The sequence below is a fragment of the Oncorhynchus tshawytscha genome, linkage group LG01 (assembly GCF_018296145.1).
Source record: "Oncorhynchus tshawytscha isolate Ot180627B linkage group LG01, Otsh_v2.0, whole genome shotgun sequence".
Lineage (NCBI taxonomy): Eukaryota > Metazoa > Chordata > Actinopteri > Salmoniformes > Salmonidae > Oncorhynchus > Oncorhynchus tshawytscha.
The window spans coordinates 82,957,125-82,974,825 of record NC_056429.1 but is presented as its reverse complement, the minus strand read 5'-3'; the positions used below and the strand labels follow the sequence as shown (position 1 = coordinate 82,974,825).

The window sequence follows — 17,701 nt, the reverse complement described above, 5'->3', positions numbered from 1 at the left end:
AAACATGTACATTACGGTACTTCATTTTTACCCAGAAATGATTTGATATTGAGATAAAAACAGCTGCTGTCACGCCCTGACCATAGAGAGCTGTTTATTCTCTATGTTGGTTGTGGCGTGATAGTGACTAGGGTGGGTCATCTAGGTGATTGATGATTTATGTTGGCCTGGTATGCATCCCAATCAGAGACAGCTGTTTATCGTTGTCTCTGATTGGGGATCATATTTAGGTAGCCATTTTCCCCATTGTGTTTTGTGGGATCTTGTCTAAAGTTAGTTGCCTGTGTGCACACCAGTAGCTTCACGTTTCGTTTGGTAGTTTGTTGTTTCAGTGTTCATTTATTAAAGGATAATGTACGTCTACCACGCTGCACCTTAGTCCATTCCTTATGACGATCGTGACAGAAGATCCCACAAAGCACAATGGGGGAATGGCTGCCTAAATATGAACCCAATCAGAGACAATGACAAACAGCTGCCTCTGATTGGGAACCATACCTAGCCAACATAGACACATAATCACCTAGATGACCCACCCTACCCCGACCTAACCAACATAAAGAATAAAAAGCTCTCTATGGTCAGGGCGTGACAGCTGCATTGACCATGTCACCAGGCAAGTCAAAACTCCACCCATGCAAAACCGCCTCATTAGAAGGTCCTGTGTAGATTGTATTTTCAACCAGCAACTATCAGGAAATAACACTGTTCTAATTTTCTTTACACTTTTACAGTGTTAGTTTCATCAGCTGTTGTACAATATGACACAAATCACAGGAAAAATTGAATTTTGAGTGCACTGGGCCTATAAAGGATTTAAAAGATTTCAAATAGTATTAGAACCCAGGTCTGGTAGAAACAGCTACAGTAGGTTGTTGGCAGTTAAGAACGTTGTGCCAGTCACTGAGCAAGGCACTTAACCCTAATTGCTCCTGTAAGTCATTCTGGATAAGAGCATCTGCTAAAATGACTAACAAAAATATGAATAACAGTTTGAAGTAATACACTGTTTTTCAACACTGCTGAAGACCTGTATTTGTTTACATCATTGTTGAGATACCTGGGGGAAAGAGGGGGTGCCTTGGGAGGTCTGGAGGAGACAAGATGTTTTTACAGCACAATTTGTTTGGAGCCGGGGTTGAGGATGAAAAGGGAGCAAGGGGTTGCTTTTGGAGTGAGGTAGTGGAGGTGAAGGGGAGGAGGAGAGGGGCCTGTGTGACTGCTGATAGTTAGGGGGAGGTGGAGAGATGACGAGGGTAGCTCTTTGCTCATGCTGCCTCAGGACTGCATTCTGTAATTAATTTTGTATCTCTCTCATCACTCTCTCTCTCCTTCCTCTCTTTTCATCTCTCTCCTCACACTTGTTTTGTCTCTGTTTGAAGTGGGACTCTTTAGGAAGGCATTGAATTTCCAGGCATGAGCCACTTTGATGCTTTAAGTACCCTCCGTTGTCTCCTTGTGAAAAATGTAAATGTGAAGCTGCCATTTACAGATGTCGGATCTTAATTTGAGCCTGTTTGCTACAGCAGGAATCCTGCAGCAACATGAAATTTGAATTATAAATGTAGGAAATGCAGGATAAATGTAGTAAGACGTTTGTTTGTCCCCTGAGCATGTTAGTTCTGAAGGATTTTTTGCCATAGAAATATACCTGGCTAAAAGGTGAGCCACTTTCGTGGTACGGGTTATACCAAGTTGAACTCAGAGTTGAACGACGTTACCTCCCTAACTACTTAAACTACATTCGTAGTATAGGGCTCTGTTTTGTAGAATCCCTTACAGGAGATTTTCCTGTGAAAGTTTTTCATATGAGAAAAAGCTATTCCACATGTGAAAATGCAAATTTCACATCCAAATCCACAATTAACGTGAGGTAAAAACATGTTATTCGCCTCACATGTGAAGAAGTAGTGTTAACATGTCAACTCAAAATGTATTACATGTGAACAACTGGCCTCATGCATCTGTTTTTTACGCTCAACATGTGAAAACATCTATTTCACATGTGAAAAGCGATTTTAATTACAAATTTCACATCAATCAATCAATTACATTTATTTATAAAGCCATTTTACATCAACAGATGTCACAACGTGCTATACAGAAACCGAGCCTAAAACCCCAAACAGCAAGCAATGCAGATGTAGAAGCACGATGGCTAGGAAAAACTCACTAGAAAGGCAGGAACCTAGGGAGAAACCTAGAGAGGAACCAGAATCTGAGGGGTGGCCAGTCCTCTTCTGGCTGTGCCGGGTGGAGATTATAACAGAACATATCCAAGATGTTCAAATGTTCATAGATGACCAGCAGGGTCAGATAATAATAATCACAGTGGCTGTAGAGGTTGCAACAGGCCAGGTAGTCCTGAGGCATGGTCCTAGGGCTCAGTTCCTCAGAGAGAGAGAGAGGGAGGCAGGGAAAGAGGAAGAGAGAGAATACTTAAATGCACATAGGACACCAGATAAGAGAGGAGAAATACTCCAGATATAACAGAAATACTGGACAGGAGGGATCGGAGGTCCTTATATTGGGTTCCCTATATTGACCAGAGCCAAAAGTAATGCACTATATAGGGAATTGGGTGCCATTTGAGACTGTCCTGACCTTTCTGTTCTGATGCCTGTATTACTGTAAGCACAGAGTTGTTACAAACAAGGAGCTACACGGAACAGTGTGTATACACTTGTTGCATTCATCATCTACATTCAAATGGAATTTTATTCATTGTAAGCAAATTATGTCCAAAGCAACCAAGTAATTTAAAGAAAACAATCATCCACATTGAGTTAACTGTCTTTGTGTTTGTGTGTTCAATTCTTTCTAATGCTGAACCTGAAGAGAAGGATACGGAGATAGAAAAGGATACGGAGAAAGAGAAGGAGAAGGAGAAGGAGAAAGAGATGGAGACAGACACCAGCGCTAGTGAACGTGAGTATTTGATTTCATGTACATTTAATGTAATTTAATTATGTATACATTTCACTTTACATCTCTGACAAGAGGTTAAAAGGGGAAGAGGAAAGGATTACACATAGGAAGAAGTAAGATGTTACACAGGGGAAAAGGAAATAGGTTACACAGGGGAAGAGGAAATAGGTTACACAGGGGAAGAGGAAATAGGTTACACAGGGGAAGAGGAAATAGGTTACACAGGGGAAGAGGAACGGATTACACATAGGAAGAAGTACGATGTTACACAGGGGAAAAGGAAATAGGTTACACAGGGGAAGAGGAAATAGGTTACACAGGGGAAAAGGAAATAGGTTACACAGGGGAAGAGGAAATACGTTACAGAGGGGAAGAGGAAATAGGTTACACCGGGGAAGAGGAAAGAGCTTACACAGGGGAAGAGGAAATAGGTTACACAGGGGAAGAGGAAATGCGTTACACAGGGGAAGAGGAAATAGGTTACACATGGGAAGAGGAAATAGGTTACACAGGGGAAGAGGAAAGAGCTTACACAGGGGAAGAGGAAATAGGTTACACAGGGGAAGAGGAAATACGTTACACGGGGGAAGAGGAAAGAGCTTACACAGGGGAAGAGGAAATAGGTTACACGGGGGAAGAGGAAAGAGCTTACACAGGGGAAGAGGAAATAGGTTACACAGGGAAAGAGGAATTAGGTTATACAGGGGAAGAGGAAATAGGTTACACAGGGGACGAGGAAATACGTTACAGAGGGGAAGAGGAAATAGGTTACACAGGGGAAGAGGAAAGAGCTTACACAGGGGAAGAGGAAATAGGTTACACGGGGGAAGAGGAAAGAGCTTACACAGGGGAAGAGGAAATAGGTTACACGGGGGAAGAGGAAAGAGCTTACACAGGGGAAGAGGAAATAGGTTACACAGGGAAAGAGGAAATAGGTTATACAGGGGAAGAGGAAATAGGTTACACAGGGGAAGAGGAAAGAGCTTACACAGGGGAAGAGGAAAGAGGTTACACAGGGGAAGAGGAAATAGGTTACACAGGGGAATAGGAAAGAGCTTACACAGGGGAAGAGGAAATAGGTTACACAGGGGAAGAGGAAATAGGTTACACAGGGGAAGAGGAAATAGGTTACACAGGGGAAGAGGAAATAGGTTACACAGGGGAAGAGGAAATAGGTTACACAAGGGAAGAGGAAAGAGCTTACACGGGGGAAGAGGGAAGAGCTTACACGGGGGAATAGGAAAGAGCTTACACAGGGGAAGAGGAAAGAGCTTACACGGGGGAATAGGAAAGAGCTTACACAGGGGAAGAGGAAAGAGCTTACACAGGGGAAGAGGAAAGAGCTTACACATGGGAAGAGGAAATAGGTTACACATGGGAAGAGGAAATAGGTTACACAGGGGGAGAGGAAATAGGTTACACAGGGGAAGAGGAAAGGATTACACATAGGAAGAAGTAAGATGTTACACAGGGGAAAAGGAAATAGGTTACACAGGGGAAGAGGAAATAGGTTACACAGGGGAATAGGAAATTGGTTACACAGGGGAAGGGGAAATAGGTTACACAGGGGAAGAGGAAATAGGTTACACAGAGGAAGAGGAAAGGATTACACATAGGAAGAAGTAAGATGTTACACAGGGGAAAAGGAAATAGGTTACACAGGGGAAGAGGAAATAGGTTACACAGGGGAAGAGGAAATAGGTTACACAGGGGGAAAGGAAATAGGTTACACAGGGGAAGAGGAATAGGTTACACAGGGGGAAATGAAATAGGTTACACAGGGGAAGAGGAAATAGGTTACACAGGGGAAGGGGAAATAGGTTACACAGGGGAAGAGGAAAGAGCTTACACAGGGGAAGAGGAAATAGGTTACACAGGGAAGAGGAAATAGGTTACACAGGGGAAGAGGAAAGAGCTTACACAGGGAAGAGGAAATAGGTTACACAGGGGAATATGAAAGCGCTACACAGGGGAAGAGGAAATAGGTTACACAGGGGAAGAGGAAAGAGCTTACACAGAGGAAGAGGAAATAGGTTATACAGGGGAAGAGGAAATAGGTTACACAGGGGAAGAGGAAATAGGTTACACAGGGGAAGAGGAAATAGGTTACACAGGGGAAGAGGAAAGAGCTTACACAGGGGAAGAGGAAATAGGTTACACGGGAATAGGAAAGAGCTTACACAGGGGAAGAGGAAATAGGTTACACAGGGGAAGAGGAAGGAGCTTATACATAGGGGAAGAGGAAATAGGTTACACAGGGGAAGAGGAAAGAGCGTATACATAGGAAGAGGTAATAGGTTACACAGGGGAAGAGGAAACTAGGTTACACAGGGGAAGAGGACATATCTTATACATAAGAAGAGGAAATAGGTAACACAGGGGAAGAGAAAAGAGGTTACACAGAGGAAGAGGAAATGGGTTACACAGGGGAATAGGAAAGAGCTTACACAGGGGAAGAGGAAATAGGTTACACGGGGGAAGAGAAAATAGATTACACGGGGGAATAGGAAAGAGCTTACACGGGGGAAGAGGAAAGAGCTTACACGGGGGAAGAGGAAAGAGCTTATACAGGGGAAGAGGAAAGAGCTTACACAGGGGAAGAGAAAATAGGTTACACAGGGGAAGAGGAAATAGGTTACACAGGGGAAGAGAAAATAGGTTACACAGGGGAAGAGGAAATAGGTTACACAGGGGAAGAGGAAATAGGTTACACAGGGGAAGAGGGAAGAGCTTATACATAGGAAGAGGAAATAGGTTACACAGGGGAAGAGGAAAGAGCTTATACATAGGAAGAGGAAATAGGTTACACAGGGGAAGAGGAAATAGGTTACACAGGGGAAGAGGAAATTGGTTACACATGGGAAGAGGAAATAGGTTACACATGGGAAGAGGAAATAGGTTACACAGGGGAAGAGGAAATAGGTTACACAGGGGAAGAGGAAATAGGTTACACATGGGGAGAGGAAATAGGTTACACAGGGGAAGAGGATAGAGCTTATACATAGGAAGAGGAAATAGGTTACACAGGGGAAGAAGAAATAGCTTATACATAGGAAGAGGAAATAGGTTACACATGGGAAGAGGAAATAGGTTACACAGGGGAAGAGGAAATAGGTTACACAGGGGAAGAGGAAATAGGTTATACAGGGGAAGAGGAAATAGGTTACACAGGGGGAGAGGAAATAGGTTACACAGGGGAAGAGGAAATAGGTTACACAGGGGAAGAGGAAATAGGTTACACAAGGGAAGAGGAAAGAGCTTACACGGGGAAAGAGGGAAGAGCTTACACGGGGGAATAGGAAAGAGCTTACACAGGGGAAGAGGAAAGAGCTTACACGGGGGAATAGGAAAGAGCTTACACAGGGGAAGAGGAAAGAGCTTACACAGGGGAAGAGGAAAGAGCTTACACATGGGAAGAGGAAATAGGTTACACATGGGAAGAGGAAATAGGTTACACAGGGGGAGAGGGAATAGGTTACACAGTGGAAGAGGAAAGGATTACACATAGGAAGAAGTAAGATGTTACACAGGGGAAAAGGAAATAGGTTACACAGGGGAAGAGGAAATAGGTTACACAGGGGAATAGGAAATTGGTTACACAGGGGAAGGGGAAATAGGTTACACAGGGGAAGAGGAAATAGGTTACACAGAGGAAGAGGAAATGATTACACATAGGAAGAAGTAAGATGTTACACAGGGGAAAAGGAAATAGGTTACACAGGGGAAGAGGAAATAGGTTACACAGGGGAAGAGGAAATAGGTTACACAGGGGGAAAGGAAATAGGTTACACAGGGGAAGAGGAATAGGTTACACAGGGGGAAATGAAATAGGTTACACAGGGGAAGAGGAAATAGGTTACACAGGGGAAGGGGAAATAGGTTACACAGGGGAAGAGGAAAGAGCTTACACAGGGGAAGAGGAAATAGGTTACACAGGGGAAGAGGAAATAGGTTACACAGGGGAAGAGGAAAGAGCTTACACAGGGGAAGAGGAAATAGGTTACACAGGGGAATATGAAAGCGCTTACACAGGGGAAGAGGAAATAGGTTACACAGGGGAAGAGGAAAGAGCTTACACAGAGGAAGAGGAAATAGGTTATACAGGGGAAGAGGAAATAGGTTACACAGGGGAAGAGGAAATAGGTTACGCAGGGGAAGAGGAAATAGGTTACACAGGGGAAGAGGAAAGAGCTTACACAGGGGAAGAGGAAATAGGTTACACGGGAATAGGAAAGAGCTTACACAGGGGAAGAGGAAATAGGTTACACAGGGGAAGAGGAAGGAGCTTATACATAGGGGAAGAGGAAATAGGTTACACAGGGGAAGAGGAAAGAGTTTATACATAGGAAGAGGTAATAGGTTACACAGGGGAAGAGGAAACTAGGTTACACAGGGGAAGAGGACATATCTTATACATAGGAAGAGGAAATAGGTAACACAGGGGAAGAGAAAAGAGGTTACACAGAGGAAGAGGAAATGGGTTACACAGGGGAATAGGAAAGAGCTTACACAGGGGAAGAGGAAATAGGTTACACGGGGGAAGAGAAAATAGATTACACGGGGGAATAGGAAAGAGCTTACACGGGGAAGAGGAAAGAGCTTACACGGGGAAGAGGAAAGAGCTTATACAGGGGAAGAGGAAAGAGCTTACACAGGGAAGAGAAAATAGGTTACACAGGGGAAGAGGAAATAGGTTACACAGGGGAAGAGAAAATAGGTTACACAGGGAAGAGGAAATAGGTTACACAGGGGAAGAGGAAATAGGTTACACAGGGGAAGAGGGAAGAGCTTATACATAGGAAGAGGAAATAGGTTACACAGGGGAAGAGGAAAGAGCTTATACATAGGAAGAGGAAATAGGTTACACAGGGAAGAGGAAATAGGTTACACAGGGGAAGAGGAAATTGGTTACACATGGGAAGAGGAAATAGGTTACACATGGGAAGAGGAAATAGGTTACACAGGGGAAGAGGAAATAGGTTACACAGGGGAAGAGGAAATAGGTTACACATGGGGAGAGGAAATAGGTTACACAGGGGAAGAGGATAGAGCTTATACATAGGAAGAGGAAATAGGTTACACAGGGGAAGAAGAAATAGCTTATACATAGGAAGAGGAAATAGGTTACACATGGGAAGAGGAAATAGGTTACACAGGGGAAGAGGAAATAGGTTACACAGGGGAAGAGGAAATAGGTTACACAGGGGGAGAGGAAATAGGTTACAGGGGAAGAGGATATAGTTTATACATAGGAAGAGGAAGTAGGTTACACAGGGGAAGAGGATATAGGTTACAGGGGAAGAGGATATAGTTTATACATAGGAAGAGGAAATAGGTTACACAGGGGAAGAGGAAATAGGTTACAGGGGAAGAGGATATAGTTTATACATAGGAAGAGGAAATAGGTTACACAGGGGAAGAGGAAATAGGTTACAGGGGAAGAGGATATAGTTTATACATAGGAAGAGGAAGTAGGTTACACAGGGGAAGAGGATATAGGTTACAGGGGAAGAGGATATAGTTTATACATAGGAAGAGGAAATAGGTTACACAGGGGAAGAGGAAATAGGTTACAGGGGAAGAGGATATAGTTTATACATAGGAAGAGGAAATAGGTTACACAGGGGAAGAGGAAATAGGTTACAGGGGAAGAGGATATAGTTTATACATAGGAAGAGGAAATAGGTTACACAGGGGAAGAGGAAATAGGTTACAGGGGAAGAGGATATAGTTTATACATAGGAAGAGGAAATAGGTTACACAGGGGAAGAGGAAATAGGTTACAGGGGAAGAGGATATAGTTTATACATAGGAAGAGGAAATAGGTTACACATGGGAAGAGGAAATAGGTTACACAGGGGAAGAGGAAATAGCTTATACATAGGAAGAGGAAATAGGTTACACATGGGAAGAGGAAATAGGTTACACAGGGGAAGAGGAAATAGGTTACACAGGGGAAGAGGATATAGGTTACACATAGGAAGAAGGGAAATAGGTTACACAGGGGGAGAGGAAATAGGTTACAGGGGAATAGGATATAGTTTATACATAGGAAGAGGAAGTAGGTTACACAGGGGAAGAGGATATAGGTTACAGGGGAAGAGGATATAGTTTATACATAGGAAGAGGAAATAGGTTACACAGGGGAAGAGGAAATAGGTTACAGGGGAAGAGGATATAGTTTATACATAGGGAGAGGAAATAGGTTACACAGGGGAAGAGGAAATAGGTTACAGGGGAAGAGGATATAGTTTATACATAGGAAGAGGAAATAGGTTACACAGGGGAAGAGGAAATAGGTTACAGGGGAAGAGGATATAGTTTATACATAGGAAGAGGAAATAGGTTACACATGGGAAGAGGAAATAGGTTACACAGGGGAAGAGGAAATAGCTTATACATAGGAAGAGGAAATAGGTTACACATGGGAAGAGGAAATAGGTTACACAGGGGAAGAGGAAATAGGTTACACAGGGGAAGAGGAAATAGGTTACACATAGGAAGAGGAAATAGGTTACACATGGGAAGAGGAAATAGGTTACACAGGGGAAGAGGAAATAGGTTACACAGGGGAAGAGGAAATAGGTTACACAGGGGAAGAGGAAATAGGTTACACATGGGAAGAGGAAATAGGTTACACAGGGGAAGAGGAAATAGGTTACACAGGGGAAGAGGAAATAGGTTACACATGGGAAGAGGAAATAGGTTACACAGGGGAAGAGGAAATAGGTTACACAGGGGAAGATGAAATAGGTTACACAGGGGAAGATGAAATAGGTTACACAGGGGAAGAGGAAAGATAATGAACTATTATGTTAGTTCATAATCGTGCATCGGTTTTGGGTGTATGAACAAACTTCCCCAAGTATCTCCTCACTCAGTGGTTAAAAGACCATGTGAAGAGTCAAATTGTGTCTGACTGCAGTCTGATGCAGAGGCTCTGAGAGTCGCCTACAAGTATATGTTAGTATCCTACATTTACAGAAATATATAGGCCTATTTGTGGGTGTATGACCATGATGAAACTTCCCCATGTGTCTGCTCAGTCAGTTGTTATAAGACATGTTGAAGGGTCTGAGTGATGATGAGTGATTGTCTTTTAGTATCCTTCAATATCCTACACTGCCCATAGAATCTCAGAGATAGAAAGATGTGATTATAATCACTTATCCTCCTCTCTCTCACTCTCTCGCTCTTTCTCTGTGTCTCACACTCTCTCTATTTCTCCCTCTCTCTCTCTCTTCACCTCATCTGTCCTCCTTTCCTGGCTGTCTATTAGAAATAAATGCTAAAGTCGAGAGCTTGGAAGGATCTGACCCAACTGAAACCGACAGCTCTCCGTCCAAAGGTAAGTTGACATCGGAGGCTCTCACACACAAACGCACACACACACACACACTCATTCCGCACACACACTCTCAACAAACACACACACACAGACACACACTCTCTCCCTGGTCATCTTCATTGATCTGCTTGTGGATTCTTATTAGCGACCACAGCTGTTGAATAAAAATCCACATCAGTCTGAGTACCCTCAGCATTGAGTAGGGATGTAGCTTCACCCTCCTTCACTCACTTCCTCTCTCCCTCTTTCTGTCTATCCCTCTACCTCTTTCTGTCTATCCCTCTACCTCTTTCTGTCTATCCCTCTACCTCTTTCTGTCTATCCCCCTCTACCTCTTTCTGTCTATCACTCTCTACCTCTTTCTGTCTATCCCTCTACCTCTTTCTGTCTATCCCTCTACCTCTTTCTGTCTATCCCTCTACCTCTATCTGTCTATCCCTCTACCTCTTTATGTCTATCCCTCTCTACCTCTTTCTGTCTATCCCTCTCTACCTCTTTCTGTTTATCCCTCTCTACCTCTTTCTGTCTATCCCCCTCTACCTCTTTCTGTCTATCACTCTCTACCTCTTTCTGTCTATCCCTCTACCTCTTTCTGTCTATCCCTCTACCTCTTTCTGTCTATCCCTCTACCTCTTTATGTCTATCCCTCTCTACCTCTTTCTGTCTATCACTCTCTACCTCTTTCTGTCTATCCCTCTACCTCTTTCTGTCTATCCCTCTCTACCTCTTTCTGTTTATCCCTCTCTACCTCTTTCTGTCTATCACTCTCTACCTCTTTCTGTCTTTCCCCCTCTACCTCTTTCTGTCTATCCCTCTACCTCTTTCTGTCTTCTCTCTACCTCTTTCTGTCTTCTCTCTACCTCTTTCTGTCTATCCCTCTACCTCTTTCTGTCTATCACTCTCTACCCCTTCTGTCTATCACTCTACCTCTTTCTGTCTATCCCTCTTTTCCTCTTTCTGTCTATCCCTCTACCTCTTTATGTCTATCCCTCTACCTCTTTCTGTCTATCACTCTCTACCCCTTCTGTCTATCCCTCTACCTCTTTCTGTCTATCCCTCTACCTCTTTCTGTCTATCCCTCTACCTCTTTATGTCTATCCCTCTACCTCTTTATGTCTATCCCTCTACCTCTTTGTCTATCCCTCTACCTCTTTATGTCTATCCCTCTACCTCTTTCTGTCTATCCCTCTCTACCTCTTTCTGTCTATCCCTCTCTACCTCTTTCTGTCTATCCCTCTCTACCTCTTTCTGTCTATCCCTCTACCTCTTTCTGTCTATCACTCTCTACCTCTTTCTGTCTATCCCTCTACCTCTTTCTGTCTATCCCTCTCTACCTCTTTCTGTTTATCCCTCTCTACCTCTTTCTGTCTATCACTCTCTACCTCTTTCTGTCTATCCCCCTCTACCTCTTTCTGTCTATCCCTCTACCTCTTTCTGTCTTCTCTCTACCTCTTTCTGTCTTCTCTCTACCTCTTTCTGTCTATCCCTCTACCTCTTTCTGTCTATCCCTCTCTACCTCTTTCTGTCTATCCCTCTACCTCTTTCTGTCTATCACTCTCTACCTCTTTCTGTCTATCCCTCTACCTCTTTCTGTCTATCCCTCTCTACCTCTTTCTGTTTATCCCTCTCTACCTCTTTCTGTCTATCACTCTCTACCTCTTTCTGTCTATCCCCCTCTACCTCTTTCTGTCTATCACTCTCTACCCCTTCTGTCTATCACTCTACCTCTTTCTGTCTATCCCTCTTTTCCTCTTTCTGTCTATCCCTCTACCTCTTTATGTCTATCCCTCTACCTCTTTCTGTCTATCACTCTCTACCCCTTCTGTCTATCCCTCTACCTCTTTATGTCTATCCCTCTACCTCTTTATGTCTATCCCTCTACCTCTTTATGTCTATCCCTCTACCTCTTTCTGTCTATCCCTCTCTACCTCTTTCTGTCTATCCCTCTACCTCTTTCTGTCTATCCCCCTCTACCTCTTTATGTCTATCCCTCTACCTCTTTCTGTCTATCCCTCTCTACCTCTTTCTGTCTATCCCCCTCTACCTCTTTATGTCTATCCCTCTACCTCTTTATGTCTATCCCTCTACCTCTTTATGTCTATCCCTCTACCTCTTTGTCTATCCCCCTCTACCTCTTTATGTCTATCCCTCTACCTCTTTCTGTCTATCCCTCTCTACCTCTTTATGTCTATCCCTCTACCTCTTTATGTCTATCCCTCTACCTCTTTATGTCTATCCCTCTACCTCTTTATGTCTATCCCTCTACCTCTTTATGTCTATCCCTCTACCTCTTTCTGTCTATCCCTCTCTACCTCTTTCTGTCTATCCCTCTACCTCTTTCTGTCTATCCCCCTCTACCTCTTCATGTCTATCCCTCTACCTCTTTCTGTCTATCCCTCTCTACCTCTTTCTGTCTATCCCCCTCTACCTCTTTATGTCTATCCCTCTACCTCTTTCTGTCTATCCCTCTCTACCTCTTTCTGTCTATCCCTCTACCTCTTTCTGTCTATCCCTCTACCTCTTTCTGTCTATCCCTCTACCTCTTTCTGTCTATTCCTCTAACTCTTTCTGTCTATCCCTCTACCTCTTTCTGTCTATCCCTCTACCTCTTTCTGTCTATCCCTCTACCTCTTTATGTCTATCCCTCTAACTCTTTCTGTCTATCCCTCTCTACCTCTTTCTGTCTATCCCTCTACCTCTTTCTGTCTATTCCTCTACCTCTTTCTGTGTATCACTCTCTCCCTGTTCTCGGCTCTCTTCAGAGTAAGCTGCTTGGCCTACTCTGATATTTGGCTTCATCCTTCACCACTCCCTCCCTCCTTTCCTCCCTCGCTTCCTTTCTCCTTCCTGTCTCCTTCACTCCCTCTTTTCCTCTCTCCACAGACATGTTCATTCTTCATCTTTCTCCATCTTGCTCTCTTCTCTCCTCTCTCTTTCTCTCCTTCTACCTGTTTACTCAGGCTGACTGTGCATTTTGAAATCATCTCATCTCCTCTCTTCTCTCCTCTCCCATACTCTCCTCTTCCCCTCCCCCAGTAGTGACCCTGATATTTTGGTAAATACTGTATGTAAAAGCGAGCCTTAGGAGATTGACTGTGATGAATCACCTACACACTCAACTATCACACACTTTAATAAATCACATTTGGATTGTATATTAACCTAACTCGGAAGCGACATTAACTGCTGGGGCAATAATAATGCTGATAAATCATGACTGTGTCCAAAATGGTACCTTATTCCCTATTTAGTGGACTGTGTAGGGAATATAATGCCATTTGGGACACAGATACTGATAAATCATATTTGATAAGATACAATACTGCTGCCATGTTGCCATATCCAGGTCTCCATTGAGGGCCCAATGTAATGTTTCTGCATGTCATTTGACATTAAGCCAGTAACCGAAGATTGCTGGTTCGAATACCCGAGCCGACAAGGTGAAACCCCTTAACCCTAATTTGCTCCAGGGGCGCTGTCCTACTATGGCTGGACCTGAAAAACAACACATTTCATTGCACCCATCCGGTGTATGTGACATCCGGTGTATGGGCCATGGTCATTAGTAATGCCCTTGGGGGGACTTGTAACTATAGCAGATCACTTTTTGGTGCTGTATGGAATCTTTTTTTGAAGGTTCTATAAAGAACCATGCTCATAAGGTTCTATATGGAACCTTTATGGTGCTATAAAGAAAAATGTCCTAAGTTTCTATAAAGAATCATTAATAAAAGGTTCTATTCAGCACCAAAAAAAGGTTCCGCTATGGTTACAACCCTTTTGGGGGCTATATAGAACCCTTTTTTATGGTTCTTTATTGAACCTTTTTGGAGAATCTCAAAGGTACTTTATAGATTGTTTTGAAGAACCTTGTAGTTTTTTTTATTCTAGTCAGCCAAATTATATATTTAAAATTCCATAGGTATTATTATTGTGATAATTGAAAAGTTTAATCAGGTGTGCTCTTTTAGCATGTAAAATGACACCCTTAAAGCCAAGTTATGCTTGATCCGAAAATGTGGTCGGAAGTTTCGTATGGAGGGTGTGACGCAATTGCGGAGCCTCCGGAGGCATGCAGAGGCCAAATCGAGCTCCGTACCGCATCGCGGTGGGAGGTGGGCGGGAGGTCCTATATAAACACAATATCAGCCAACAGAGCACATGGGCATGTCTGTCTGTCTGTCTGTCTGTCTGTCTGTCTGTCTGTCTGTCTGTCTGTCTGTCTCTGTCTGTCTGTTTGCAAGATAACAATATGATCTCACTCTGCAGCCTTACCTCACCCTCTCCTGCAGCCTTATCTCACCCTCTCCTGCAGCCTTATCTCACCCTCTCCTGCAGCCTTACCTCACCCTCTCCTGCAGCCTTACCTCAACCTCACCTCACCCTCTCCTGCAGCCTTACCTCACCCTCTCCTGCAGCCTTACCTCACCCTCTCCTGCAGCCTTACCTCACCCTCTCCTGCAGCCTTATCTCACCCTCTCCTGCAGCCTTATCTCACCCTCTCCTGCAGCCTTACCTCACCCTCTCCTGCAGCCTTACCTCACCCTCTCCTGCAGCCCTATCTCACCCTCTCCTGCAGCCTTACCTCACCCTCTCCTGCAGCCTTATCTCACCCTCTCCTGCAGCCTTACCTCACCCTCTCCTGCAGCCTTATCTCACCCTCTCCTGCAGCCTTATCTCACCCTCTCCTGCAGCCTTACCTCACCCTCTCCTGCAGCCCTATCTCACCCTCTCCTGCAGCCTTACCTCACCCTCTCCTGCAGCCTTATCTCACCCTCTCCTGCAGCCTTACCTCACCCTCTCCTGCAGTATCTCACCCTCTCCTGCAGCCTTACCTCACCCTCTCCTGCAGCCTTACCTCACCCTCTCCTGCAGCCTTACCTCACCCTCTCCTGCAGCCTTATCTCACCCTCTCCTGCAGCCTTACCTCACCCTCTCCTGCAGCCTTATCTCACCCTCTCCTGCAGCCTCACCTCACCCTCTCCTGCAGCCTTATCTCACTCTCTCCTGCAGCCTTACCTCACCCTCTCCTGCAGCCTTACCTCACCCTCTCCTGCAGCCTTATCTCAGCCTCTCCTGCAGCCTTACCTCACCCTCTCCTGCAGCCTTATCTCACCCTCTCCTGCAGCCTTACCTCACCCTCTCCTGCAGCCTTACCTCACCCTCTCCTGCAGCCTTATCTCACCCTCTCCTGCAGCCTTATCTCACCCTCTCCTGCAGCCTCACCTCACCCTCTCCTGCAGCCTTATCTCACTCTCTCCTGCAGCCTTACCTCACCCTCTCCTGCAGCCTTACCTCACCCTCTCCTGCAGCCTTATCTCAGCCTCTCCTGCAGCCTTACCTCACCCTCTCCTGCAGCCCTATCTCACCCTCTCCTGCAGCCTTACCTCACCCTCTCCTGCAGCCTTATCTCACCCTCTCCTGCAGCCTTACCTCACCCTCTCCTGCAGTATCTCACCCTCTCCTGCAGCCTTACCTCACCCTCTCCTGCAGCCTTACCTCACCCTCTCCTGCAGCCTTACCTCACCCTCTCCTGCAGCCTTATCTCACCCTCTCCTGCAGCCTTACCTCACCCTCTCCTGCAGCCTTATCTCACCCTCTCCTGCAGCCTCACCTCACCCTCTCCTGCAGCCTTATCTCACTCTCTCCTGCAGCCTTACCTCACCCTCTCCTGCAGCCTTACCTCACCCTCTCCTGCAGCCTTATCTCACCCTCTCCTGCAGCCTTATCTCACCCTCTCCTGCAGTATCTCACCCTCTCCTGCAGCCTTACCTCACCCTCTCCTGCAGCCTTATCTCACTCTCTCCTGCAGCCTTATCTCACCCTCTCCTCTCTCCCCTCCAAATCCCATAGATAATGCCCAACTCAAACACACACAATAAGTTATTGTCTCACTATGCAAGATACTGTTCGTCCCAAATGGCACCCTTTTCCATATATCCCTCAAATTCAAATCTAGACCTTTTTTCTCTTCATTGTTCCCCTCTAATCAGGGACTCATTTAGACCTGGGATACCATGTTTGTGCAATTTATTATCAGGTAGAACAGAAAACCAGCAGCAGTCCGGACTGTGTAGGGTAAGAGTTGAATACCCCTGCCCTATATAGTGCACTACTTTTCACCTGGGCCATATAAATAGTGTGCTAGGGAACTCACAATAGAGGGGTAGTTTGGCCCAACATCATGGGGTAGATGAGGAGCACTTCAACTTCCAAGATCTCCACCAATCATGGTCCACCGCGTGAATAAGGTCTATTGTGTTGCCTGTGATTGGTTCAATCCCTGTTGTGTTTCTGGAAAGGTTGCTCTACTTTTCCACCCTCGTGTCATCAACTTCTTCTTATTACTATTTTCTTCCTGTTTTCTTCTGTCCATCCAGATCCTGTAGATAAGAAGGAATGAACAGCAGGAGGAGGGACAATCAACCAGCCAACTGTGAAGAAAGAAAGGGCCACCACATCAGTACCTGTGCCCGTATGCCCTCTTAAACTGGGGGACCGGAGGCACAAGAACGAGTCATTCACCATGACATAACTCATTCCCCTATTTTACATGACTTTTTAATTACTTTTTGAATCTTTATTATAATGAAATGATGTCATCTGTCATCAATGAAATCCATCATCAATCAATCTTTATCTCAGAATCTGTCATTCATTAAATGATTCATCGATCAAATTTGAATATGGATGTAAAAAAAGAAACGTGATAGAGGACTGTAACATATCAAACGGATGCGATACCTGGCAGTCTGTTATAGCTAACTACTACTACTCCTACTGCTGCTCCTGCTACTACTCCTACTCCTGCTACTACAACTACAACCCCTACTACTACAACTACAACCCCTACTCCTACTCCTGCTACTACAACTACAACTACAACCCCTACTACTACTCCTGCTACTACAACTACAACTCTTACTACTACTATTACTCCTGTTACTACTACTCCTGCTACTACTCCTATTCCTGCTCCTGCTACTACTACTACTCCTAATCCTGCTGATGCTACTACTATTCCTACTACTCATATTCCTGCTCCTACTACTACTCCTACTCCTGCTACTAGTCCTATTCCTGCTACTACTACTCCTACTACTACTCCTACTCCTATTCCTGCTCCTCCTACTACTACTCCTACTCCTATTACTACTCCTATTCCTGCTACTACTACTACTCCTGCTACTACTCCTACTCCTGCTACTACTTCTATTCCTGCTCCTGCTACTACCCCTGCTACTACTCCTACTACTACTACTACTACTACTACTCCTGCTCCTGCTATTACTAGTACTCCTATTCCTGCTACTACTCCTATTCTTGTTACTACTACTACCTCTCCTACTCCTGCTACCATTCCTATTACTCCTATTCCTACTACTACTTGTACTACTACTCCTACTACTACTCCTCCTCCTATTC

General features: G+C 44.7%; 1 protein-coding gene across 1 annotated transcript in view; it reads left to right on the top strand.

Moving 5' to 3' along the window:
• Nucleotides 1–17,161, top strand: part of macrod2 (mono-ADP ribosylhydrolase 2) — a 1,261,723-nt gene extending 1,244,562 nt beyond the window's left edge. The window contains exons 15-17 of the mRNA XM_042326660.1: nt 2,839–2,928; nt 10,208–10,276; nt 16,657–17,161. Of these exons, the coding sequence (XP_042182594.1) occupies nt 2,839–2,928; nt 10,208–10,276; nt 16,657–16,679 (182 nt within the window). The 3' untranslated portion in view covers nt 16,680–17,161. The remainder of the gene's footprint in view (nt 1–2,838; nt 2,929–10,207; nt 10,277–16,656) is intronic.
• The last annotated feature ends 540 nt before the right edge of the window (nt 17,162–17,701 follow it).